Source organism: Megascapheus bottae, chromosome 12 (assembly GCF_031878675.1).
Source record: "Megascapheus bottae isolate mThoBot1 chromosome 12, mThoBot2.hap1, whole genome shotgun sequence".
Lineage (NCBI taxonomy): Eukaryota > Metazoa > Chordata > Mammalia > Rodentia > Geomyidae > Megascapheus > Megascapheus bottae.
In genome coordinates this window covers 13,017,977-13,043,689 of record NC_143520.1, presented here as the reverse complement: position 1 = coordinate 13,043,689, position 25,713 = coordinate 13,017,977, and the positions used below count along the sequence as shown (strand labels likewise).

At 41.3% G+C, this 25,713-nt stretch overlaps 1 protein-coding gene and 1 pseudogene across 3 annotated transcripts; one reads left to right on the top strand and one right to left on the bottom strand.

The window, feature by feature from the left end:
• The first annotated feature begins 450 nt into the window (after nt 1-450).
• On the top strand, nt 451-24,969 carry Dhrs9 (dehydrogenase/reductase 9). 3 transcript variants are annotated; one of them, XR_016537304.1, is made up of 7 exons: nt 451-820; nt 1,763-2,021; nt 4,939-5,102; nt 10,919-11,034; nt 12,888-13,064; nt 15,496-15,626; nt 24,856-24,969. XR_016537304.1 is itself a non-coding variant. In XM_090343092.1 (4 exons), exons 1-4 carry the CDS (start codon nt 508-510, stop codon nt 8,166-8,168), a joined length of 960 nt encoding a protein of 319 aa, XP_090199218.1. In that variant the 5' UTR covers nt 451-507; the 3' UTR covers nt 8,169-8,839. The 3 variants fall into 3 exon arrangements, 1 of the variants encoding a protein (XP_090199218.1); XR_016537305.1 differs by lacking the exon at nt 12,888-13,064; XM_090343092.1 differs by lacking the exons at nt 10,919-11,034; nt 12,888-13,064; nt 15,496-15,626; nt 24,856-24,969 and adding an exon at nt 7,945-8,839.
• Nucleotides 15,493-15,634, bottom strand: LOC150056246 (U1 spliceosomal RNA; annotated as a pseudogene).
• Nucleotides 24,970-25,713: the final 744 nt, after the last annotated feature.

The following is a 25,713-nucleotide window of genomic DNA, read 5'->3' as shown; positions in this document are numbered from 1 at the left end:
TGTGTATGTGTTACCGAGGAATCGAATCCAGAGATACGTGCATGCTAGGAAAGCACTAGGCCATGCTCCCAGCCCCTAAATATTTTTTATTATCTTTAAGGAGTTGTACAAAGAGGTTTCAACTAAGCTTTCTATGTACCTTTCCAAATGCATAAAAATATCTCAAATTTGGCTGGGAGTTTGGCCTAGTAGTAGAGTGCTTGCCTAGCATGCACAAAGATTGCTCAGTATCACATACATCGATTCCTCAGTATCATATACATACAGAAAACAAAGCCAGGAGTGGTGCTGTGGCTCAAGTAGTGGGGCTCTAGCCTTGAGAAAGCCCAAGAACAGTGCTCAGGCCATGAGCTCAAACACAGGACTGGCCAAAAAATTCTCAAATTTAACCAACCTTGATGGCTCTGATTTGGATTTTCTTTCTTTCTATTATTGAACACTTAGGACATCATCTTCTTTTATTACACAAGGAAAGATTGTCCCTGTCATACACAGGAACAAAACAAAATGTTCTTTTTGGTGTTGATTTTCCTCATCTTCTGTGCTATCATGTGGAATTACAAAGAACAACTGAGGATCACAGACATCAGTGAGAAGTATATTTTCATCACCGGATGTGACACTGGATTTGGAAACTTGGCAGCGAGAACTTTTGATAAAAAGGGATTTCGTGTAATTGCTGCATGTCTAACTGAATCAGGATCAACAGCTTTGAAAGCACAAACTTCCCAGAGACTCCACACTGTGCTTCTGGATGTAACTGACCCAGAGAAAGTCAAGAGCACTGCCCAGTGGGTGAAAAATCATGTTGGAGAAAAAGGTGAGAGAAGATCAAGATGGTAAAGATAGTGGGCAGTGGCCTAACATTTTAGAATTCAGATTGTAAAGCAGCCTTTACAATGTCCCTAGGTACAAGGTATATGCTTGTCTAATCGCGGCAGAAATTTGGAGTGTGTGTACATTACAGGCTCTGTGTGTAAGACACACCCAGGTTGTGTTCAGTTACACTTGGGTCCTACTTTTCCACCACAGTGGCTCCAGGAGCTACAGAGACAGAAAAGGGCCAGTTTGTTAAATCTTAGACAGTCCGATGTTTATGAGCCAGGAGATTTTCTGTATACTAGGTTCTGCTAAGATAGTTGCATTCTGAACTGGAAGGGTTTTATCAGCTTTCAGTGAAACAAGAAATACTCCCATTGACGAAAATATCGGTATGCATAAAGAAAAAGGGGTGTGTGTGTGTGTGTGTGTGTGTGTGTGTGTGTGTGTTTCTTTTTACATCTTTATCATGTATCTGAGAATGCAATGATTTCATATGGCTTCAGATTATTGTCACTGTTCGAATTCAAAACACCTTTAACACTAAGTGTAAAATAAGCTTCATGAATGACTGCATGTGTTTACTAAAAAAAAAAATGTGGAGGAGGTTGATATTACTCTTTGCCCACACAGAATATTTGTTATCCAGCCAGGTAAGAAAACCAGACTCCACATTTGCCATGTGAAAGAAGAAAGTCTCACTTAGAAAGTGCCAGTGTTGGAAATTCAAAACTATGGATAGAATAACAGTGAGACTAAATCCGAGAACCAAACTTCAGTGATTTCAATTTAGGCTTCCACTCCCTGTCACCACCTCCCCAAACTTCAAAGTCCTTCACTGAAGATAGATAGAGGAAGTGGCACCATCGTAGAAAGCAGAAGATGAGCACCCACAAGACGCCGTGCACGTGCTGTCTTCCACTCCCCTCCCTCTGTGTTTTAGGTCTCTGGGGTCTGATCAATAATGCCGGGATCCTTGGGGTGCTGGCTCCCACCGACTGGCTGACCGTAGAGGACTACCGAGAGCCAATGGAAGTGAACCTGTTTGGACTCATCAGTGTGACGTTAAATATGCTTCCTTTGGTCAAAAAAGCCCAAGGGAGGATTGTCAATGTCTCCAGCATCGCAGGTCGCCTCGCGTTTGGTGGAGGGGGCTACACTCCATCCAAATATGCAGTGGAGGGCTTCAATGACACCTTAAGGTAAAGAAACTGACTTAAGAACTCATATCTGTGAGCGTTTATTGAATGTTTTGTATCTACCAGACACTGTTAGCACTTAAAATTATAGAGGATACCACTGGAGACAAAATAATATTAAGTGTCTTGGCCAAGCTCACCCAGAAATCAGTGGTACAACTGAGATTTGAACGCATCTAATCCTAACTTTTGTCTTAATGTATGATACTAATAATGGTGGTGAGTTAATATTCAATGGATCAGTTTGTCAGATAAGGATAGAAAAACAGATAGTGAATCCAGGTAGGTTTCACCATGGTCACTACCAGCCATTCGGGACACAACAATGTAATCTTCCTTAATCCCTCGGTAGAAAGCTATCAGTTTTTACCTCACTGCTCAGTGCACTCTGCTCACCTATTACAGAAGGGAGAGAGAGACAGAAAAAGGATGTGTAATTAATTTTATCTGGAACCAGAATTTATCACTGAAATGATTGCAAGTAGTTCTTTCAGTTGAGATTCTGGTAAGAAATGATAACATATTAAAATTGGGTAAAGGAATAGGGACATTTTGATTCATAGACTGAAGACAAGGAGAAGGGAAGCTTTCAGAACATGGAAACACAAAGGCTGTCAGCTTCCATTGAGGGATAAAATAATTCGTGTTGACAACACAGGCAGAATAGCTCCTCCTCTTTTCTCCCTCTCTTCTGGCACATCAAAAAGGCTGTCAGCTTCTATTGAGGGATAAAATAATTCATGTTGACAACACAGGCAAAATAACTAGCTCCTCCTCTTTTCTCCTTCTTCTTCTGGCACATCAGTGTGCCCACTGGAAGCCAAGATATAGATAAATTAGTGAGCCACCACAAAGGTGGTGCTGGCAAAAGGGACTGAAGAAATAAATGGAAAATAGCCAGCTAAGTACAGTGTGAGAGAAGACATTAAATGGCATTCCTTCATTTCTTCTCTTTAATTAATTAGTATGTTTTGAAGACATGTGTGAGACTTTGTGACCTATACCATGGAATTAGCAATAGCTTACTAATAAAAGGACAAGTTGACTCCACTGAAGTTAGTAAAGATGGAATAACTACTTCCATGTAATCCAGTTTCCAAGCTTGATTCTCCCTGGAAATAAACACAATAATTTTGAAATAATGTTTCCAAAGCATTTAATGTGAATTTGGATCACAAGCTTGGAATGTTGTGAAAAAATGCAAACCTTGGTGGAGTCAGCCTGGGATGGGGCCACCAGAATTTTGCTGCTGGATCTAAGATCACACACTGAGTAGCAAAGTCACAGAAAACTTTCTTTAGTCTCATTGGCTGACCATTGCTTGCACTCTACAAGCAGCAGTATTGTAAACATAAATAAATAAATAAATAAATAAAATACAGGGCCTCGAATAATGTGCCTGAGGTTTTTTGCTCAAGGTTAGCATTCAACCACTTGAGCCACAAATGGATTTCCAGTTTTGGGGGTGCTTAATTGGAGATAAGAGTTTCACAGACTTTCTTGCCTGGGCTGGCTTTGAACCATAATCCCTGATCTCAGCCTCCTGAGTAGTGAGGGTTATAGGAATGAGCCACCAGCACCCAGCTATTTGCTCACATTTCAACTAAAAGATTTGTAGACTTGTCAATGTATCTATTCTATACCTGTTCATAAGATTGATACATGAAGTGGCATTTTGCATTCAGACAGTCTCCAAAGTATCTACAGTGTTTAGGGGCAATAGTCTGAAAAAGGACCAGGGTTCTTTAAAACTGTATTTGTCTAACACACATACTGATCTCCTACTGGTTTTATTTACTTTGTAATCTTAGTTAGGTGACTTGCCTCTAGATAAGATGTTATTTTCATGAGTGAATAGAACTTCTCAAAGACTCTCTTGGAACTTTTGTTTCCAAGATCCAACAGAGATGGAGAACAGGTGAATAAACTATAATTAAGCTGTAAAATAATCTTTTTTGAATGTAAGTAAACTATCTTTCAAAATAGTTCATTGTCAAGCTGATATCCATTTTTTAAAATAAAGTGTATTTCAACTTATACAATAGATTACTAGGGAGAAAAATTTTAAACCTTTTGAAGTTTATTTTTAAAAATTAGGATTTTTAACAATGGAATGTGGATTAGATCACATTTTAAGTTCTCTACTAGAGTTTTTAAAAACTCCTATGGTGAAGACTTATTCAACATGAGTCATTCCTTCATTGTATAATCCTGATGCAATTATACACTAAACTGGGAAAGGATGCTACTGGTTTGCCGTGCCTTGTTTTGCTTTCAAGAGAGGGGCATCACGAGGCTCCCAAATCCTTAACAGCCAGGAAATTAGTAGATTTTTGGTGTTCTGTAGTGACAGGATGTACAAGCTTGCTCCATAGCATAGGGACGTGGTAAGGCCCAGCAGAGATGGTTGCATTGTGGCCTTTGGCGTCCTCATTTTGCACAGTAGTCGCCTCATCTTTATAAAATGAATGTAAAGCTTTCCATTCAAGCCAGCCAATGGTTGTGGCTCCATTTCCCCATAAGGTAGTTTGATCACTAAGAAGAAACAGTCTTAGCCTCATTTTTTTCCATCAGTTTCCTGAGGAAAGTGTGATTTACAAAGACGAACACTTGAGCAGTGTGTAATGGTGATCCGCCAAGATAGTTGCTCTGCACTGGTTTCCTCGTCTGCTAAATGACAAGATAAAACTGGAGAGAGGCTGGTTTCCAATGCAACCAATTCTGTGGCTCCATGAAAAGGTTCACGAGAAAATAGTCACAAACATAGCACACATCCTACAGATAAACCTAGATTAAAAACAAAATAAGGGCTTGCGATGGAGTTCTTGCCTGGCTTGAATGAGGTCCTAGATTTGATGCTTAGTACTGCAAAAAAAAAAATCCTTAAATAAGAAAACATCTTCCACTCTTCTTTCCACAGACGGGACATGAAAGCTTTTGGTGTGCATGTCTCCTGCATTGAACCGGGATTGTTCAAAACACATTTGTCAGATCCAATAAAGACAACTGAAAAAAAGTTTGCCATTTGGAAGCATCTGTCTCCAGACATCAGACAGCAATATGGAGAAGGTTACATTGAAAAATGTGAGTAGCAAGGGGGACCCAGTGCCCTCTGTGGCATTGTCTCAGGCTATTCTCCTAGCATGCATGAAGGAGACCCAACCATAAATTAAAGAAGAAGAAGAAGAAGAAGAAGAAGAAGAAGAAGAAGAAGAAGAAGGAGGAGGAGGAGGAGGAGGAGGAGGAGGAGGAGGAGGAGGAGGAGGAGGAGGAGGAGGAGGAGGAGGAGGAGGAAGTACTATTCTCAGAGTATTACACCAAAGAAGATTTTGACTGGATCAGGGGTCATTATCAATTCCAGTGTAGTCTCATGCTTCTCTGAGTCTATAAAATTCACTCTATGTTTACTAAGCAGTAAGTTCTATGCTAAGAATGTCTAAAATATATAATCTATTCCTCAAAAGAGCTACTGGAGTAGTGAACAGAGACCTTGAAATGTTCCATCCAAAGGTATCCAAGCACTGCTGGACTCAGGCAGGTTGCTGTAGGGCCGCTGGTCTTCATCTCTACCCTTACCTTCCTCTGACTTCAAAGCACCAGTCATTCACTCAGCATTATTGAAGGATTGGGGAGGTTAGAAAAGAATAAAGAAGACTCAGATTCTGACTCTTACAATCTAATTGACAACAAAACATGAACAGTGAGATTATGAAATAAGGACACTACAGTACACAGCCTCATTGCCTATAACTCCAAATCCCAGAAGTAGTACTAAATAGTGTGGTCTCTAGTTGCTAGAGGAATGTAGTCCAGAAAAAGTGCATTACTGGTTAAAAAGTCTTAATGGAACGGGTCAGGCTTGAATAACATCTAAGAAACAGGAATAAATTATTTAGATGGAAGCTTCTAGAAGCAGTAATGAACGGAGGGAGAACTAAGTCATAAAAGTCATGAGTCAGCTGGGCGCTGGTGGCTCATGCTAGGAACCCTGGATACTTAGACATCTGAGACTCAGAGGGTTGTATTTGAAGCCAGCCTAGGCAGACAAAAGCATGAGATACCGTGTCCAAAATAACCTGCCCAAAACCAAGCTAGTGGTATGATTCAAGTGGTAGAACACCGTTCTAGCAAGCAAGCTAGGTGAGTAAGCAATCTGAGCAAGTTCAGGGCCCTGAGTTCAAACCAGTACTGGTGGGATAAAAAGAGTCATGAGTCAAAAGACTAAGTAAGAGAGGATGAATAATAATAATAATAATAATAATAATAATAATAATAATAATAAAGATTAAATGATGGTGATTAGTACTGTGAACATTTACTAGGAAATTATTACCTATCTAGGTGCTTCACAAGCCATCTTCCATTTCCAATCTATAAACTGTAAAGAACATGCTACTATCTCTTACATATTGTAGAAATAAAGACCTGGTGAAGAAAACTACCTGAAATTGCACAAATAGATTTGAACTCAGCCATCCTGACTGCCATTGACACTGCACTATATAATGCAAACAATGCATGGAAAACTCTGGCCACACGTCCTGTGTCAGGGTCTCCCGCCTCAAACTTTCTGTCACAATTGATGTTGAGTTTTCTGTTCCTCAAACATTTATAGAAATCTTTGCTTTGAGTTGAATAGACAGTACTGTGGCTGTGGCATGGTTCAAGGTCAGAAGAGTTGGGATAAAGTCAAAAGTCAAGTCAAGCATACCTGGGGAGGGTTTTGAAATAACTGATACCCTCAACTATTACCGCCCCAACACAAAATCACACACATACACTTGTGCCATATGCCATATATACACACCTTCTCTTTTGCTGGATTTATTTTTCTCTGATGAGTAGTGGTGTTTTGAATATTTAGCAATTCTTCTTGTTTATTCATTCTTCACCAAATGTATGATTTACAAAGAGTTATACCATTTCATAGAAGTCTGTTCATTCTTTTAACCAGTACCTTTGCCAGGCAGAAGTGTTTATTTTCTACAGTGCCCTCTGTTGCAGCTTTTATTGCCTGGGTCTTGGAGTCGTATCCAAAAAGTTATTGCCCAGACCAACGTCAAAAAGGTTTACCCTACCTTTTTTTTATAGTAGTCTTATACTTTGATGTCTTACACATAGTCCTTGATCCATTTTGAACTGATTTTTGTACATGGCATGAGTTAGGGGTCCAATTTCCCTCCTCTATATATGGACACCTAGTTGTCCCAACATCTTGTGTTGAGGAGATGGGCTCCAAACCATACCTGCCTCTCAGAAAAGGTCTTAGCTTATTACTCATTACCTGAGGTACTTCAAATTTCTTTTATTTAACTTGGGTAATTTCCTTCATGAACTTCAGATTCCTTGACTCAGAATGTTTGGATTGATTCACTCTTTCTCACAGAATTATGACGGTCTATGGTATGTGCCCATACGCTCTCATCCATGAGTGCCTACACACTCATGGACGAACAGATGTTCACATCCACAATACTTCTCTAGAACAATTTAGGAACAAAACCTATGACTTCTTAGGCTGAGGGAGTTCATGGGCCTTATAAAGTATCTTTCCCCCATTGTCTTGAAGGAATAGTGCTCAAGTTAGACTCCTCCAACTGTCAGCAGGAGCCTTACCTGGAAAAGTGTTAGAACTCAAATGCCTGGACCTTCCCTCACATAGTTTTTACTCAGAAACTGCAGAGTTGGAACGCAGATCTAAAATTTAACAAGCCTTCTAGGTTTGCTACCCAAGGTTGGCAGGCCCTGATCTAAAGAAGGCATTGTGTGCCTCCTTTCCTGGGAAACAGGCAGTCATGACAGGGGGCTCCATTATATGGCAAATTCAAAACAGATTGCCTCATTGGTCTCTCTTCTTTGCACCCTCGCCTCCCACTCTGCTCCTTCTCTTCTTCGAGACTCAGTGTGCTTTTGTCTCTTTGAATAGGTCTAGAACGACTGAAGAGAGCTACAGCCTCTGTAAACATGGACTTGTCCTTGGTGGTAGAGTGTATGGACCATGCTTTAACAAGTCTCTTCCCAAAGTCTCGCTACACAGCTGGAAAAGATGCCAAGACTTTTTGGATACCTCTGTCTCACATGCCAGCAGTGTTCCAAGACTTCTTATTGTTGAAACGGAAAGTAGAGCTGGCTAATCCCAAGGCAGTGTGACTCAGATGACCGAAAATGCCTGCCCCAGGACACACCTCTGTCTTCCTGCCTCTGAGGACTCATCTTTCCAGTCCTTTGCAATTCATCAACTAAAGCAGTGAGGACTCCTTCCTCTTAACCATCCCCAATACTATTCCTAGGTCCCATTTCAAGTTACCTTTGAAAATCCAAAGGACAGAGATGGAATGTCACCTAGGCCAGTCCTGCCCAATATTGAAGCTTTGCCTGTTTCATAGGATGGATGAGACGTTGAAAGACTAACATATGTTCATTTATCTTGCTTGGAACAAAACTTCAAAGGACTGGAACTAAAGTTAATCATCTTTGATAGAGGCAAGGAAAGGAGAGAGCTAAAGCATTGTGGGACATTGACATAACCCAAGATAGAGGAGAAAACAAAAGTAGGTAAAACTGCACATCTAAGGAAAGAAAAAGACAGGAGCAGTGATAAAGGGACTGCTGGAGTGATAGTCACATGGAGGTGGGGCCCGCAAGGCAGGCATCCTATGTGAAAGCGAGCTGCCAAGGATTCCTATTCTTGTTTAAGGCCACTGTGATCACTGACTCACACAGTTTTCTGGTGGGAGAATAGAAATCACAGAGTAGTCAATTCTTCAAATCAAATAAAAAACAGGGTATTTATGTTTACTTTGTCAGCAGACTAACCTTCCTGTATACCTCATATTTGACATGCTTGGTAATGTCTTTGGGGTATCACTAGATCTCCATGAAAATAAAGAGCTAAATTTAAAGGCCGTCTTACACTTACATTTACTAGATTATCAACTAGGTAATCCAAAACATTGCCTTTCCCCTGGTATAATAGTCTAAAAATAGCAATAGTTACTTAACTCTTAGTATATAGGTCAGGTATTTCATTCAGTTGCTATGTGTTACATGCATGTTTTCAGTGAAGCTGAACCACATCTCAGTCAGGTATGCTCTTCAGAGAGGGAGATTATCCTACTCGTGTGAGGGGGCCAAGACTCAAACCCAAGCAGACAATGCCATGACTAGGCCTCAAGTGCTGTGTTACATAATGAAGAATCAGAGCCTTGCAGGTGATTTTTCTAACCTTTGAATCTGTTTGTACAAAGTCAACCATTGTTAAACCAACCTAATACTAGTCTTCCCCAGCCAATAATGCATACAAGTGATATATCATTCTGAGTAATAAGAAGGATAATCTTAACGTGTGTATGCACTGGTGCAAGGGCTTAAACTCAAGGCTTCACTCAAGGCTGTTGTTCTCCCACTTGAGCCATACCTTCATTTCTGTTGTTTCACTGGTTAAATAAAGATAAATGAGTGTCAGGGACTTCTGCCTGGGCTGGCTTTGAACTAGAATCTTCAGATACCAGTCTTCTAAGTTACTAGGATTTCAAGCATGAACAACCAGCACCCAGTTCAAGGCTATATTTTTGCTTTCCTATATTCTACCTTTAAAAAAATTGCTCTGGCTTATGATAAAACAAGATAAGCAGTTATATATAAATTACCAGATCTTGAAGATTTCTAATATGCTTTCTTTTTCTTGTTTGTTTTTCCTACTTTTTTTCTTGTTGATGTTATGAACTTTGCATTGTTAGTTGAACTATGTTTGTAAACATTTGTTGCTAATGTCAATAAAGACTTTGGATCAACTCTCTTGACCCAGGACCAACACGTGAATCTTTCAGCTTTTAAAGAACAGAATAACGATCGAAAATCACGATGCCACAAATACTGTTTCTCAATGACTGGATTGTTCTACACAAAAAAAGAAAATTGTGTTTAGATTGTCTGCCACTGAGGCTAGGGGTTGCCCTGTGAGCTTTGATGAGGGAAGCAGGGGTCCAGACAAAATGAGGTCAGCGCTTTCCAGCACTACCACACTGCAGTCGGTGCTGGATTTTGCCATTTGGCTGGAAGAGGTGGTTCAGCCCAGCTTCTAGGAGACATTTCACTTGGAACATCCCCAGTATGACATGTTTCTGCTCCAATACCACTGAAGAATGGAAGGTCACCATCTTCTAATTACCTTGATGATGAGCTCTAGTTACTAGAACACTTTTTATTAATTTTACTAAAATATCTGGAGTGAGAGGAAAGGAAAGTGTTGTCACTTCTGCTTCCACCATGATCACAATTGTTCCTGTTTATCAGACCTTTACAATGAGTCTGACTTTACCTACAATGCCACCCATGAATTTACTTAAGTCAAACAGTAGCATTTTCTTGTTTTGTTTTCTAAGTTGGAATCTGTGTCCTCCAAGAGGTCAGTATACCTGTTAAAATAGGTGTTATAGATGGGCATGGATTACATAAATCAGAAAACTGCAAAGGTGTACAAAAAATTCAATTTCCATCCCCCAACACACACTCCAGTTTCTCGCGAGGAGTTTCTCCTGTGCTCCCCCTGAGGTGTCTAGACATGGAGGTTCAGAGAACCCCTCACACATAACTTGTAGCAGCTCTGCACAACTTTTCTCCACTTGGCTCTAAGATATAGTCACACATTTTAGTGGACAAAAAAACTAAAAGCTCTCTTAAAAATAATGTTCATAGTGACTCTTCTCAAATCTGGCCCACTTTATACAGTAATGGGCTAGGACTTCAGCAGTTCATTTTGTCCTGCCTGGAATAACAAAACAGCACCTACAGGGTTTAAACAACAAAGTGGTTACCCTTTCATAAAATACTTCGTAACAGCAGTATTTCCACACTCTGGTTCCCTCTCTAACTTAGTATAATAATCATCTTCATTTCAGATAAAATAGAAATGGAGATCCTTGTGTTCGTTGTAAACATTCTCAAGAGCAAAATGCCACTTATCAACAATTGTCCTTACCAGTGGAAAAACCTCCATTCATAAATGCTTTGCAAGGTATGTTGCTCCCCTCCACAAAGTCAATTTATTCTTTCAGGAAGCCACTAAGAAAACACTGCATTATCTTTTAAGCAAGGCATTATCTTTTGAGGATATTTAATTGCAAGAGTGCTAGATTTACTGAGAGGCAGTCCTATGATATCAATAGAATACTTCAAAAGCATCAAATACTGACTAAAATATCCTTTTACTTATTTATTTCATAAACTTGTCCTGTTTGTGTAGATGAGTGCTCAGATATCCTTTTACTTGACAATTCGCTAATAAGAGCAACAACAAACTTTGCCAAACTGATTCTAAAAGCTAAGCCTTTTGGCAGTTCTCTGTTAAACCACTTCTCTTCCGTGAGGAAATGGAGCCACCACACTGGCATAAAACCCTAAACCGCAGGACAGAGGGGGGCTGTATGGCTGCATGTACTTTACAGAGATAAGTGTGTTAAAATGAAGTCATCAGAGGAGGCCTTAATCCAATATGACTGGTGTGTCCTCATAAGGAGGCATTGGACAAAGAGACAAACACACAAAGAATAGCAAAACACACAGCCACGATAGCCACCTATCAACCAAGGAGAGAGGCCTGGAAAAGACCTTTTCCTCCCCAATCTGAGCCAGCCCCAACCATCTTGATTTCTGACTTTTAGAAGTCTATAATAAGTTTCTGTTATGTAACCCACTGGTCTGTAGGAGTTTATCATGGAGCCGCATGGTGACCTGAATGTAGTATTGTTTTGGTGAAACCATAGAATAAAAGCATCATTTCAATTTTTGCCTTTTCAGTGAGGTTTTTTTCATGTGTATCGTTAAAAAATAAAATAAAACTTCTATAGACATAATGTTTTATTTCATAAATTAACATGTTTCTATGACATACAAACCCTTAGCCTAATTGTGATTAAGTTCTAAATACTAAGTCCCAGTGTTTGTAAATAGAGATTCCCTCTTTGAACACTTGTATGTTAAACTTGTCATTTAAAATATGATGTAAAAATCAATGTTAATAAATTCTTTAAAAAAAAACTTGTACAAAATCTGTCTGCACCAGATGTGATAGTTCATATCTGTAAACCCAGTTATTCATGAGTGGATCTCAAGAGAATCACAATTTTAGACCAGCCTTAGCCAAAATTTAGCAGGACTCTCAATTCAACCAATAAATCTGACTTGATGGCATATGTCTGTAACCGAGCTGTGTAGAAAACTTAGGCAGGAACACTGAAATACAGCTCAGCCCAGATAAAAATGTGTGACTATCCAAAAAATAAAGCAAAAAGGAAGAGAGAGAGAAGGAAGGAGGGAGGGAGAGAGAGAGGGAAGGAGGGAGGGAGGGAGGGAGGGGAGAAGATCAGTCTGGAAATGCTTCATAAGTAGACCAAATGAAAACCTTTTAGTTCAAGAACTCAATTCAAAAAAAAAAAAAGCTCAATTCTGCCCTTAGCATCTGCCCTTGTCTGTTGGGAGTCTACTTAATTCTCTAAACCATTCAAGTAGACAGAGAATAAGAAGGATGCCTACTGCACAAGATTTTGAACAGTGAATGTGCATCAAGGCTTAGTAATGCTCAGTGCATACCAGCTGCTATTCTTCATTTGGTAGGCATCATCACAAATTAATTCAGGTCCACATAGGTCACCCCCACATTTATCTGTTACTTGGATAGACTGGTCAAAGAGAAGAACAAGAGGAACTTTTTTCCTCTGACTTTTGTTGTTTCTTAATCTCTAAATGTGACAAAAGGGAGCACAGAATGGTGAAGGAGAAGAATCAACACCTGTAGGAATTAAAAAAAAAAAACCCTAACAACTCAACACCTTACCAAACTCCTTCAGTCACCATTTTCTTTCTCCACAGTCACTATATCCTGTGGGGCTATCATCACCACAAAGGATAGAGCACTGGCCCCGAAGGACTTCAGTTACTGCACAGAGTGGCAGGGTTCATGGCCTCTCAGATCTCTGGCCCAACTCCTGATCTGGAAGAAATTAGTGTCATGCAGTTTCAAAGAAAGAAGGACAAAGGCTCTAAAAGGTGGGGAAGGAGGGCAAAGATTGGAACCATATTTGTCAGACTCTGCACAGAGCAAGAATTGGCCAAGAAGAGATGGCCTTCCTCGGTTGTGTAGCAGGAAGGTTGACCCAAAAGAATGATCAGAACTGAGAATCAACCCCCTCCTCTCTGAACAGTTACAGAAATAAGATGAGGAGGAAGACAATGATTGCTACCTCGTGTTGAGCAACTATCATGTAACCCTGTTGTGTGTTTACTGTTAACTGTGTGGCTTGTACACATGGTTATATCATTTCACCCCCACCTAATAACTTTGAAACATTGCTATGAAGAAGAGCGGGCTCAGATGGGTTGTGCCACTTACCCTGCGTCTTACATAGAACCGGAGGTCAAAGTTGGGACCCTCAACCCATGACTGGACCATTTCCCAGAGTCAATTACCAGCAGTGCCGCCAAGGACCCCCTGTCATGTGATTACATAATTCTAGAACATCCAACTCACAACAAGAAATTTTACAGTCTACGGGTGAAGTTAGTTCATTTGATCATGAGTATAAAAAATTTGAATTAAGAACACTGTCATTATCAAAAATAATGAGCCCAATCAACTTGGAAAAAATGTTTCAATCAACAGATTCTCAGGCAAAGTCTTTGGTGCATTGGGGTCTGTTGCTGATTGTTTCTTTGCACCCATCACTTTCCTCCTAGGAAATGACACTGCAATGTTTCCTTCCAACTTCTCAGCACATGGCAATGAAGTGCAGCCACAACCACAGGAAACGCTGTGGTCAGAGCACTCACCCTTAGCCCAAACCCAAACACTGTGACAACAAGATTAGAGTAAGATAAAATAGGGAAGATCTTTGTCACCTCCCTCAGGTGACAGAGCAGCCAGACACAAGGGAAATATTTATAAACGGCTGCAGGATCTGAGTTGTTGTGGCTGTGGATTGTAAATTGTCTTCATTGCAACCTGAAATGTGAAAAATGCTTCCTTTTAAGATCATATCAGATCTCTGAGCTTCATTCCTAGATGTTGAAAGCAGCCATTGCTGCTTCGGGTCAGCAGGAAGTGAAATAAGAACACCTACACTTCTCCAAATTACCCGAGGAGCCTGCAAAAGGCATAGTGTGAATGCAAAGGAAGTTAACATGGGAAGGCATTAAGTGACACAAAAAGATATTTCAGTATTTCGTGTGCAGGGAACTCATGTGAATGTGTCCAATGTATGTTGTGAATATGTCAATCATATGACTTTGGGGCCACCACAGTGCCTCAATTTGCAGATGAGAAGCCAGGGATCTGTGAAGACTTGTGTGTTGAGCTCGGGGCCATAAATGTAAGTGACTAGCTTGGGACTCCATTCTAGCTCATCAGACCATAATGGGCACCTCTAGCTCTCCTATTTCTTTCCTCCCTTACAAGACAATCTGCCAAATGGTGTAGTCATTCAAATGTATTCAAATCTATTCTTCAGTCTTGCAATTAAAGCTACCTTAAAAACAGATCATCTGCAAGGTGCTTTGTATTGCTACATAGGCCCATTTTACCTACACTGTCTGTGCTACCAATAATTCCTCTTTTCTCCTAACAAAGCAAAAGCACAAGATAGAATACAGTCATAATATTCAATGTACACATGGGAAAATGAAGTCAGGCAGCTTGAGGGGATAGATGGAGTTTAACTAGATGGGAGAATGTTCAAGATCATATTGTGCCATATGCACTGTATTCATAATCTGACATGTCAAATTGAAACACAGTTGTACAACTACTTACAGAAAATAAATAAACTCTTAAAAGGAAGACAGAACTGCACCAGTAATCCAAATCCTTCTGTGATTTTAAAAGAAATCCAGCTAAGCTGTAGATACAAGAAAATTAAAAGTTAAGATACTTGAATGTACTTCTCAATGGAACTATAGGAAAACTGAATTGCGATTTGGGGGGAACCAGGTTCTGTGTTCTCATTGGGCCTTCACAACAGCTCAAGCCTCTTGGTGCCTCCCAGCTTCAAGATTGTCCTGGGTGAAATGGAAATTTTTGCATGAACAATATATCAAGAGAAAGTTTAAGAGAGAGTTACCCCTGAAAATCAATTCAAACTCAGTGCTGGTGGCTCACATCTATAATCCTAGCTACTCAGGAGGCTGAGACCTGAAGATCACAGTTTGAAGCCACCCAGGCAGTGTAGTCTGTGAAACTCTTTATTTCAAATAAATTTTCTCCTCCTCCTCCCCACCTTGCCAAAGAAAAGCTAGAAGTAGACCTTTGGCTCAAATAGTAGAGGGCTAGCCTTGTTCTGAACAAAAAGGCTCAAGGCTCAAAAAATAAAAATCAATTCAAGGGAGGGATGTAGCTCAGTAGAAAAGTACTTGCCTTGTAAATGCAACATCCTAGGTGCAATTTTCAGTACTAAAACTGAAAACATTTTTTTGAATTTTTTTACAGGGGAGAGCACGCACGCAGTCCCCCAGCACCACAAATTACGCAGTCAAGTTTCTCCAATGTGGAGAAATCGCAGAGGTCAGTGAGTCCCAAGGGCAATGGGTGTGCCTCACCCTGAGAAACCCACCTGCCAGGTAAGTATTGTGAAAACATTTCTAATCATGGTAAAACAGACAGAAATCCACTCAAATATAGCCAAGCTCCAATGTCTCACACCTATAATCCTAATTATTCAGGAGGCTGAGATCTGAGGATCATGGTTTGAAGCCAGTCCATGACACTCTTATAACCAATTAGCCACCAAAAGCAGAAGTGGTGATCTTGCTCAAGTGATACAGTGCCAGCCATGAGTAAAAACATGCCTAGCCCCTAAGTTCAAGGCTCAGTAGCAACACACACACACACACACACACACACACACACACACACACACACACGCGGCGCGCACACCTATCACTCAAAACAGAAAATATCCTCCCTATTATATACTTTTGTGAACATCAATAGCATATCTATGCACACAGCTCATGAAAGCTGTTTCAAATTGGGATGAGGGACACAAATCAGAAGCCAGAATTTACCAGTAGGCAGAATGCATTCTCTCCTCCCAAAAGGCTCCTAACAGCCCTGAGATATACTCAATCCTGCCACCATTTTGAAGGTATTGCCCTCAAAAAGATTAAGTCCTTCTTTCAAGTGCTTTTAAGGCTTGTGGCTGTGGGGGAATTGATCTGTAGTCTGTTCTATTCTCAAATCTAATCCTTCTGAGTATCTGATCCTAGTCTCTTCCCAAAGAAGGAATCCTTGCTCTTCCTCCAAACAGCTGTGGTTTCAGTGGAAGATGCTACTGGTTCCAGGGAACTGGGATAGCCACTTCCTGAAACCAGTTTCTGCTTTCCTCACATCCCTCTCCACTATGTCATAGACCCAGCAAATAAACAAAAATGACTTCCTGCTTTACCTCCAGCATTTGTGCTCAATTTTTTTTGGTACAAATCAGGTTACAGTGAAGTCATCAGCACAAGTCTGTCATAGCAAAGGTACGGAATCAACCCAAATACCCCTCGATGGATGAATGGATCAAGAAAACGTGCTATATATTCACAATGGAAATTTACTCATCCATTCAAAAAATGATATTATACTACTTGTAAAGAATTGACAGACATGGAGAAATTATGTTAAATGAGTAACTCAGGCCCAGAGAATCAAAGGACCCATGTTTTCCCATATATCTAGAAGCTAGATTTAGCTTACAAATTCATAAGTAAATATATTGGATGGTATGCAAGTGTATACAAATGCAGTAACTAAAATAGTAGATTCAAGGGAGATTTCAAAAAGTATAATTCCTTAGAAATCCAAAATCAAAATTCAGCAAATTAAATATCGGGAAATGGGTTCTCAAAAGGGGTAGGGGAGAGTTAGATGAAGAGGAAAAGAGGAGTAAATTCAGAGCAAAATTCAATGCATATCCTGAAATCTTAAGAAGAGTAAAGAAGGGTGAGGGGAGGAAAGATAGGTGAGAAGGTTGAAAGGAGTGACATTCATAAACTACTTCGTTAAATGGCAACTTGTTTGTACAACTACCTAAAGATAATTTTAAAAATAAATTGAAAATAAACATTTGGCCAGTGCAGCCACATGGCCTCAAGAGGGCGTCTGATGCTCATGAAATTTCTCCATCCCTTGGCAAGGGACCTGCAGCCCTTGCTCTATCTTAGATATTGCAGACCAGAGTATCCCTAAGAAGTAACACTTACAAATGGATCAAAGTTTTGAAACATAGTTATTTCCAATAGGAAACCTATTTCAAACAACTTATATCCAACCTATCTCAAATACAGCACTGTGAGAACACAATATACACAATGGAATTCTATGCTGCTGTCAGAAAGAACATTTCCCCATTTGTAAGGAAATGGAAAGACCTAGAAAAAATCATATTAAGCGAAGTAAGCCAGACTCAAAGGAACATAGGCTCAATGGTTTCCCTCATTTGCCATAATCAGTAGAAACCTTGGACTCTTCTAGCAGAGATTTGCAATAGAGCAAAACTATACAGTATGATGCTAAATGAAAGGACCTCTAGGATATAGAAACAAAAGCCATATAATGAGTGATTGCTGTCCTTAATGTACTATGTTATCTCTCATCTCTTTTGCTGGGTTATCTCATATTGTTACAGTATTTCACTTTGTTATCTGATATATTGGATATATGAGTATTTGGTTATTTGAAATTGGATAGGAAAGGAGGGAAAACAAGATGAGGGGTGGGGGTGGGGGAGGGAGGGAAATGGGGACCAAGACATGAGAAAGGGTATCAATGTATGTGAAGTAATGGACCTTCCATCCGGCGAATGTAATGTAACCCCTCTATTAATTACAATAAAAATATATGGGAAAAAAAGAACACTCCTTCAAATGCACTGTCTTGTAGAAACCAAAAATCCCTCCCACATCTCAGCTATACCCAGTCCTTCACATGATCCGGAATGACCCTGAAAGCAGTCCATCAATAAAATGCAAGCCAGGCACTGATGGCTCACGCCTGTAATACTAACTACTTAGGAGGTGGAAATCTGAAGATCATGGTTCAAAGCCAACCCTGGCATGAAAATGTCCAATTAACCACCAGAAAACCAGACATGGCACTGTAGCTCAAGTGGTAGAGCACTAGCCTTGAGCTGAAGAGCTCAGAGACAGCACCCAGGCCCAGAGTTCAAGCTCCACGACCAACAACAACAACAAAAAGTAAATGTGGTAATAAGCCAAGCGATCAAGAATGGTCCCTGACAAAATAGAAAAAAAGCCAGGCATCTCTGCAAAAAAAGTTCTGCCTACCTCCTGCATCCACAGCTCACTGTGTCTTGAACCCTTTGATCTGGAGAAAAATCTATCATTCCTTGAACTTGAGAAGCCCAGAGAGCAGCAGCATGAAGGGCCAGGTCAGGGCAAGCAGGGTGTTCTCATTTTGTAAAAGCCCCTTTCTGAGGCCCACAGGGCCTCTCCCCACACGGAGGCCTGTCACAGGCTCTTGGCAACAGCTTTTGGAATTACTGGGTGCTGGCCACACAGGTTTTGTATTAATATGCAAATAAGAATGCTCAAGTTCCCCTACTTCATGCTTTAGGGTCTTTAAAAAAAAATCTAGCCACTAACCATGACTAACAAAATATAAAGGAGAAAGAAAGAAATGCAAAGACCTTCTCTTGATTTCTCCCAGTGACCTCTCTGTGCTGGGAACCAAGGCATTTTTCAGACCAGAAAGAGCTGGCTGGGCTAAACCAGGAGTCAAATACCCGCTAATGCTGAAGACATTTTCACCTTCTCTCACAAAAGCTTTGTGATGGCTAAATAACCCCTCCTCAGCTCTGTCAATCAACTTCAGATGCTCTATTTTCATTGCTATAAAAATGATTAAAAAAAGAAAAAGCTAAAGTTTGCTACAAAGCCTTCCCAGTGTATTTGGGCAACCATGACGAGACTTAACAGGGTTGTGTCTGTAAACTTGCCAGACTGCTAATTGTGTAGATCATTTCCTTACAGTCTCTCCAGCCTGTCACACTGCTCCAAATAGTCACTCTGGCTTCCATACTTCTTTTGTTTGCCTGTCTGCCTGTCGTCCCCCCAACCCCACCGGCCTGCAGAGGCATCTCAGAGGCAAGCACGGCTGTATAATAAGATGTGACAATGCATCTGAGGAATTCGCTGACAAAACATAATTATGAGAAAGAATTTTGCCTCATTACCCATTGCTTTTCTGAGATAGTATCTTGAGTGGAAAGAGTCTCCCAGCCCCTGGCCTCTGAGGACAAGGCCCACCACAGAACAAGTGTTAGCTAGCCAACTCCATAGCAAACCCACCTTGCCAGCGGAGGAGCTACAAACTTTGGTAAAATTGCTATCTGCTGTCACACAGCAGAATGGTGAAGGAATTAAACAATAATAATAGTTATTACTATTAATAATAATAAAACAAAAACAGTGTCATGAGTACTCAAAGAGAATGTAGCCTTTTCAAAAATTCTAATTGGTATCTGTCCTTCTGGCCAGCTAATTCCTGCTCTGCTGCTGTGTGTGTGGTGTGTGTGTGTGTGTGTGTGTGTGTGTGTGTGTGTGTGTGTGTGTGTGCTGGTACAGATGCTTGAACTAAAGGCTAGGTAGCTCTCCCTTTGATTTTTCACTCAAGGTCAGCATTCCTCCACTTGAGTCACTTATCAACTTCTGGATACTTTTGTTGGTTAATCGGAGATAAAAGTCTTACAGATTTTATTTATTTATTTCTTTACTTATTTATTGTCCAGCCTGGCTTCAAACTATGACCCTTAGATCTCAGCTTCCTGAGTAGCTAGGATTATAAACATGAGCCACTGGTGCCTAGCTCCTGTCTTGGATAACTGACTTCGGCCTGGATGAAACACAAACAGTTACATATCTGCAGCTTTTAGACCCCATCCCTTGCTGGAGGTTAGGAATGCTACTACAAAATATGGCCCATAGGCAGTTGAGGAAAGAAAAGCAGAAAGTTTGTCATTTCCTGCTACCCTTCACTGAAGCAGGTTATAACAACCAGGAAGGACTTTCTGGCCTTCCCCTGCAGCAGAATATCAGATGTGAGAAGATGGGCAGTAGCCAAAGACACAGGACCCAGAGTAGAATCTGGACCAACAGGCCTTGCTCCCCACCCCCATCCATTGTCCTTCAGTCATGTCCATTGATTCTTCAGTTATATTTCAGTTGTGCAATTTCCTCAAACCTGAAGGGAAAAAATGCACAAGTTGATGGGATTCTTTGCTCCAGAAGGAGTCTCCCTCATCATATGAAATTCACATTAAATTAATTTGTATATTTTCTCTTGTTAACCTGCCTGTTGTTATTGGGGTACTAGCCATGAATCCAGCAATGGGTAAGGAAGAAAGCTCTAAGGTAACAATACTTTCTAGCACTTTGAGGGATTTTATCTTTTCTTATTGAGATGGGAATAGTATTCGGAGTCATTTTTTAATTTTCTACTTTATTAGCATATTATTAATTGTACAAAGAGGATTCCTTATGATTTCCTCCAATACTTTATATTCTCTGTTACACTCTCCTTTACGTGTTCCCACTGGTTTCCTCCCAATACCAGACTTTTTTGTATAGGAATCATTTTAAGGTCCAGATTCCTTCCACAATACAAGAGAGAATATGAAATATTGCCTTTCTCAGTTTGATTGATTTCTCTTAACACGATGATCTGCAGTTTTAGCCATTTCCTATGAACAGCATCATTCTAAACCTCTTTATAGCTAAATAATACTCCATTGTGTATCTGTACCTCATTTTCTTTACCCATCCATTGGTTATTAATTATGTTGAAAAAACATGTTTTAGAGAAGAAAAACGACCACAAATGACCTTGACCTTCCCAAGGACACTGAGTAGCCAAGCAACATAGGACATCAAGATCTCCTGCTCCCAGTTGGTAGAAAACTGCTGTCTGCTGACTTCATGGAGGACTCTTTGCCTCCTCCTACACATGTGCTGATTACCCTTGGTGTCTCCACTGAGCAGTGAACACGAAGCTTCTATTTTCTGGCATCTCTCTAAAAGTGGGGTGGGGGCCAGGTGTAGCTGATGCTGTATTTCAGAAGTGACCTTTAACTTAACTTCTCCTGTGCAGTGTCTTCTTCCCCTCCCCCCACACACATTAGTGAGGATAATTGGGACAGGTGGCATTTTTTTAAGATGATTATCCAGTATCTTATAGTTCATAAAAAGAACTGTAACAGCATAGGGCCACCCTGCAAATCACATTTCTTTTTTCTAATCCTTGGGCAATAGTTCCCAGAATTCTTATTGCAGACAAAGAAAGAGGAAGAAATTTGAAAGTTTTCTGAGTGAACCTCTGAAATCTGTTTCCTGTGGGTACCAAGGGAGGCATGAAATTCTTCAGAATCAGGTATACCCCTGGCAAGCTATTGGACCCCTTAACATTTGTACCCATCTGGCCAGAAACTCACATTCTTCATTTCTTATCCTCATTACAGAGAAGGTAGGAGGAGACCTCAAGCTGCAATCTATGGAATAAATTGCTAAATTGTCAAGGTTGCCTATTGTAGAATTCTCTTTATGAAACTATATCTAAACTTCCCCAAGTGACACCATCCAAGAAAGCTGTGTTCTGGTGGCTTGGGGGCTCTGGCTGCTTCTGGGAGTGAGGAGGTTGTGGTCATTAAGAGTCTGCTTGCTCCTCTTGCTTGCTCTCCTGGCCAAACAATGACCTGATCATTCTTCTCCCCTCCCTCAACCATGACAAAGCCATAGTCCCAGCTCGCTGAGACATGAGAAGATCTCTTTCTCAGCATCATGGCAAATCATTAAAAGTCCTGCTGTAGTTTGAATAGAGTGTAATCCTGCCTTCCCAAAGTCTCCTGTGATAAAGATTTGGTTCCCAGACTGGCTCCATTGGGAGGTAGAGCATTCTTTGAAAGATAGACTCTAGTGGGAATCTTCAAGTCAGGGAGGCAGGCTCTTAGAAGGTCATTATCATGAGACTTCTAGAATATTTTACAAGGAGCCTACCTTCTGTGTATCCTTTTTGCTTCCTATACTGAGTGGTCCTCTCTGTTCCTACACAGATTCCCACTATTACCCTTGCCAAAGAGCCATGTCTACAACTGGGAGGTAAATACACTTTTCTTCTTTGTAAGTGTATCGTGCATGCTATTTTATTATAGTGTTAAACAGTAGACTAACCGAGGTGCCTAAAAAAAGCACAGTCCCCTGGGTGGTCATCTGAGTGGTTTTCTAGTTTCCCTGGACCCCTGCCACATGCCTCTGGGGAGCCTGTTGGAAGGGAACACAGACACTCAAAGGTTCACCATCCAGACTTCCAGACCCCTTTTTCTCTGCAAGCCTCCAGATGAGCTGGGGCAAGGAGCATGTTCTCCAGCTGAGCTTTCCCCCTGCCAGAATGCATCCCTGGCTTCCATTCACTCCCTCCTTCCTATCTGTTGAAGAATTTTCTATCCCAGGGGTTTGACTCTTAGCCCCAGAGGTTACCACCCCCTTCTAGGGCTCTGCATGCTTTTATTATGCTAATAGAACTCCATCTCCCCAAATCTATAGGCACCAAAAACAAGCTTGATTTGTCCAGATTCTAGGAAGGGCACAGACTGGGTTTTGTTCTGAGACCTGAACCATTAATCACTATTTGGAATTGAGGGGGAATTTCTCCCAGAAACAATAGGTCAACTGGTAGTTGAGGTCCCCTTCTAACTAGCATGAGACTGCTGCATCCTAAATGGGGCTCCACTGTAGAAGTCACTGTAAGAAGCCTGTTTTTATGATTTGGCAAGAGAAAATCACACAATGAGACATAAAGAGAATGCAGGAGAAATCATTTCCGAGGTCCTGGCCTAGTCCTGGGAAAGTTCACGAAACAAACCAACCACCTCCATCTTTGGTTTCCTGCCAACTCCGCCATGGACCCCTTCACCAGCACCTAATGACTCCTTCTCAAGAATTCCAGGACCCTGGCTCTGAAATCTCACAGCCCACATCCCACACAGGCCTGGCTCATTCTTCAGCACCATTAAGACTGCTCTGCCTATCCAGCTTCACAGTCAGACCTGCATGAGAAGGCCAAGTGCCTATATGACTGGTAAGGATTGAGGCAGGCGCAGGGTGCAGGAGGCGACGGCAGAAACACCTTCTTGCACTGAGCTCAGGCTGAGCTCCCACCCTTGCTAAGTAGTCTGCCTACTGTCACATATTCAGCCAATACCTGAGCACTGATAACTATGATGTGCATATGTAAGGTTTCAGTACAAATGACACAAATGCTTCAGTCCTCATGGAGCTCAATTCTAATGTTCATGGTAACCTGAGAGGCTGGTACTGTCATACCCCTTACTCAGGAAAAGACCTGAGTATAAAGACATTAAACAGCATGCCCCAGGAAGATGGCTGGTTAAGTCATGGGACCAGGTTTCCACACCAGACTCTTGGTACTGCCTGATCCCTGGCCTGGTCTTCTGTGATCCCTACCTTCTCCACCACAGATGAGGTCCAAGTCACGGGCTCAAGAGTCCTATTCTTGCTTTTTACTGCATCTTTTATCTCTTGTCTTCTGAATCTGTGGGTTCTTAGAGACTCCATTTCCATTTCCCTCAAGCCAAGGTGTGGGAAAGAAGTCTGGAGACCAGGGGTCTTTCATGATGGTGCCACCCCAGGGACCCAAGCAGAGCCTTCTGAAGCCTTCTCGGAGCTACAAGAAGAGCAACCATTGAAGAGGTTAAGTTGTTGTATAGACAATTCCACCTCAAAATCATTTACAACAATTGATTTCTTAAATGGCTCTTACCTGGAATCTAAACGGTGTGGATGTTTTACACATGTAAAATTAGGAATAAATTTCCCCATGCAATCAACTGTGAAACAGGTGATGTTCACTAGTCAGCAAGCTACAGAAGCAACTAAGGATACCTTGATAAGGGCTTGGTTTCTGGAAACTTCTGGGAAGCAGTCACAGCAGCTCAGTCTCCAAAGCCTTGACCTTTCTGTGATGAACATCTGTTCCTTCTCAGGCTCATTACTCTGCAAAGACAAATAGAAGCAACCAGGCATGCTTCTTCAGCTAATGTGAGACCTCAGAATGCTCCTTTTGGCTGTGAGACCAGAATATCTATCTTTCCACACTACAGACCTCTAGGTACCATTTGGCAACTGGAAGCCAGGTCATTTTTCCATTTTCCATTTCCATCCTTTGCTAAATGCAACATCATCCTGGCTAGACAATTGCTCTCTGTTCCCTGCCAAATGCTAGGATTTGGTGGCAGCTTCAGATGGAAGCTGAAGCCATTTTTATGTCCCTTCTGGATCTTCTTCAGAGCCTACCCTCTGAGCTGCAGAAGGCTCAGTGCTTTGCCTCAGTGGACTTGACCCATCCGAGATATTTCTCCATTGAAGTCATGAGGGTGTTTAGTAGCCAAAGCCTAGTAACATAGAAATCCAGGGCTGGGAGTTTGGCCTAGTGGTTGTGTGCTTGCCTAGCATGCACAAAGACCTGGGTTTGATTCCTTGGTACCATATGCATAAAAAAAGCAGGACATGGTGCTGTGGATCAAGTGGTTGAGCTCTAGCTTTGAGAAAGCCTAAGGACAATGCCCAGGCTGTGAGTTCAAACCTTAAGACTGACAATAAAATAAAATGTAGAAATCCACACATGTTCTCTGCCTCCATTTGGGATAGGTCAGAAGTACCATTCCAAGTTCTCAAGCACCCAATAAGATTGGCTGAGGCCTCTGTAGCACTTACTTCACAACCTAGCTGTTCCTTCTCCTCTTCCTTTCCCTCCACCCTCCCACCTTTACAGCTGTATCCAGGCATCCCAATACTCTTGAAGTAATACAGAGTCCTACAAAGGGCTGGATTCAAGCATCATTCTCAGTGTGTGATGACAAAGAGTGTATTAACTGAAGAGAACAAGTACCCAGTAAGTTGTTTCTTCCACAGCAAAGAGGTTCTCCACCACGAATAATGATATGCTCCACTGGCTCCATCAGCTGGCTTTGGGGGTTGCCCTGCTCAGGGAAAGATGGATGTTAGCAGTAGCCTGTGGGCATCTCCTACTCCTTATCACCCCCTCCATCGGGGCAAGGATGCTACCACCCAGTGCTGACTGGAGTGGCATTCCATTCCTTAACTCCTCTCACCATAAGTACTGTGAGTTAGACAAGACCTGTGCGCCCTTGGGACCATTCATCTGTCTCCAGAGGCTCACAGGACACTTTCTTGACTTTCTTTTTAGCCTACTTATTGACTTGGTTAACATTTGTTTGGCATCTAGTGCATACCAAGTTCAACATCACAGACAATGTATGAGTGCTAGACACCTTCCCAAGATGTTCACACAGGGGAGAAGAAAAAGGCAAGGGAAACTCAGTGTATGTTTAAGATCCCATGAAAGTTCCCTGTTGCCTTGGATTGATAGGGATATTTGCATGCATCCCTGAAAAAGGACACTGAGAGAGAGAGAGAGGGAGAGAGAGAGAGAGAGAGAGAGAGAGAGAGAGAGAGAGAGAGAGAGAGAGAGAGAGAGAGAGACAGACAGACAGAGAGAGAGACAGAGAGAGAGACAGAGAGAGAGACAGAGAGAGAGAGAGAGAGAGAGAGAGCAACTTTCAGCCCTGAAATCCCAAGGCCAGACCTTCAGATACTTAAAAGTAATAAT

Coding starts and splice junctions, on each gene's coding strand:
- Dhrs9 (XM_090343092.1), top strand. CDS start 508: ATGTTCTTTTTGGTGTTGATTTTCCTCATCTTCTGTGCTATCATGTGG. Junction 2,022..4,938: donor GGCTTCAATGACACCTTAAG/GTAAAGAAACTG, acceptor TTCTTTCCACAG/ACGGGACATGAAAGCTTTTG. Junction 5,103..7,944: donor AGAAGGTTACATTGAAAAAT/GTGAGTAGCAAG, acceptor CTCTTTGAATAG/GTCTAGAACGACTGAAGAGA.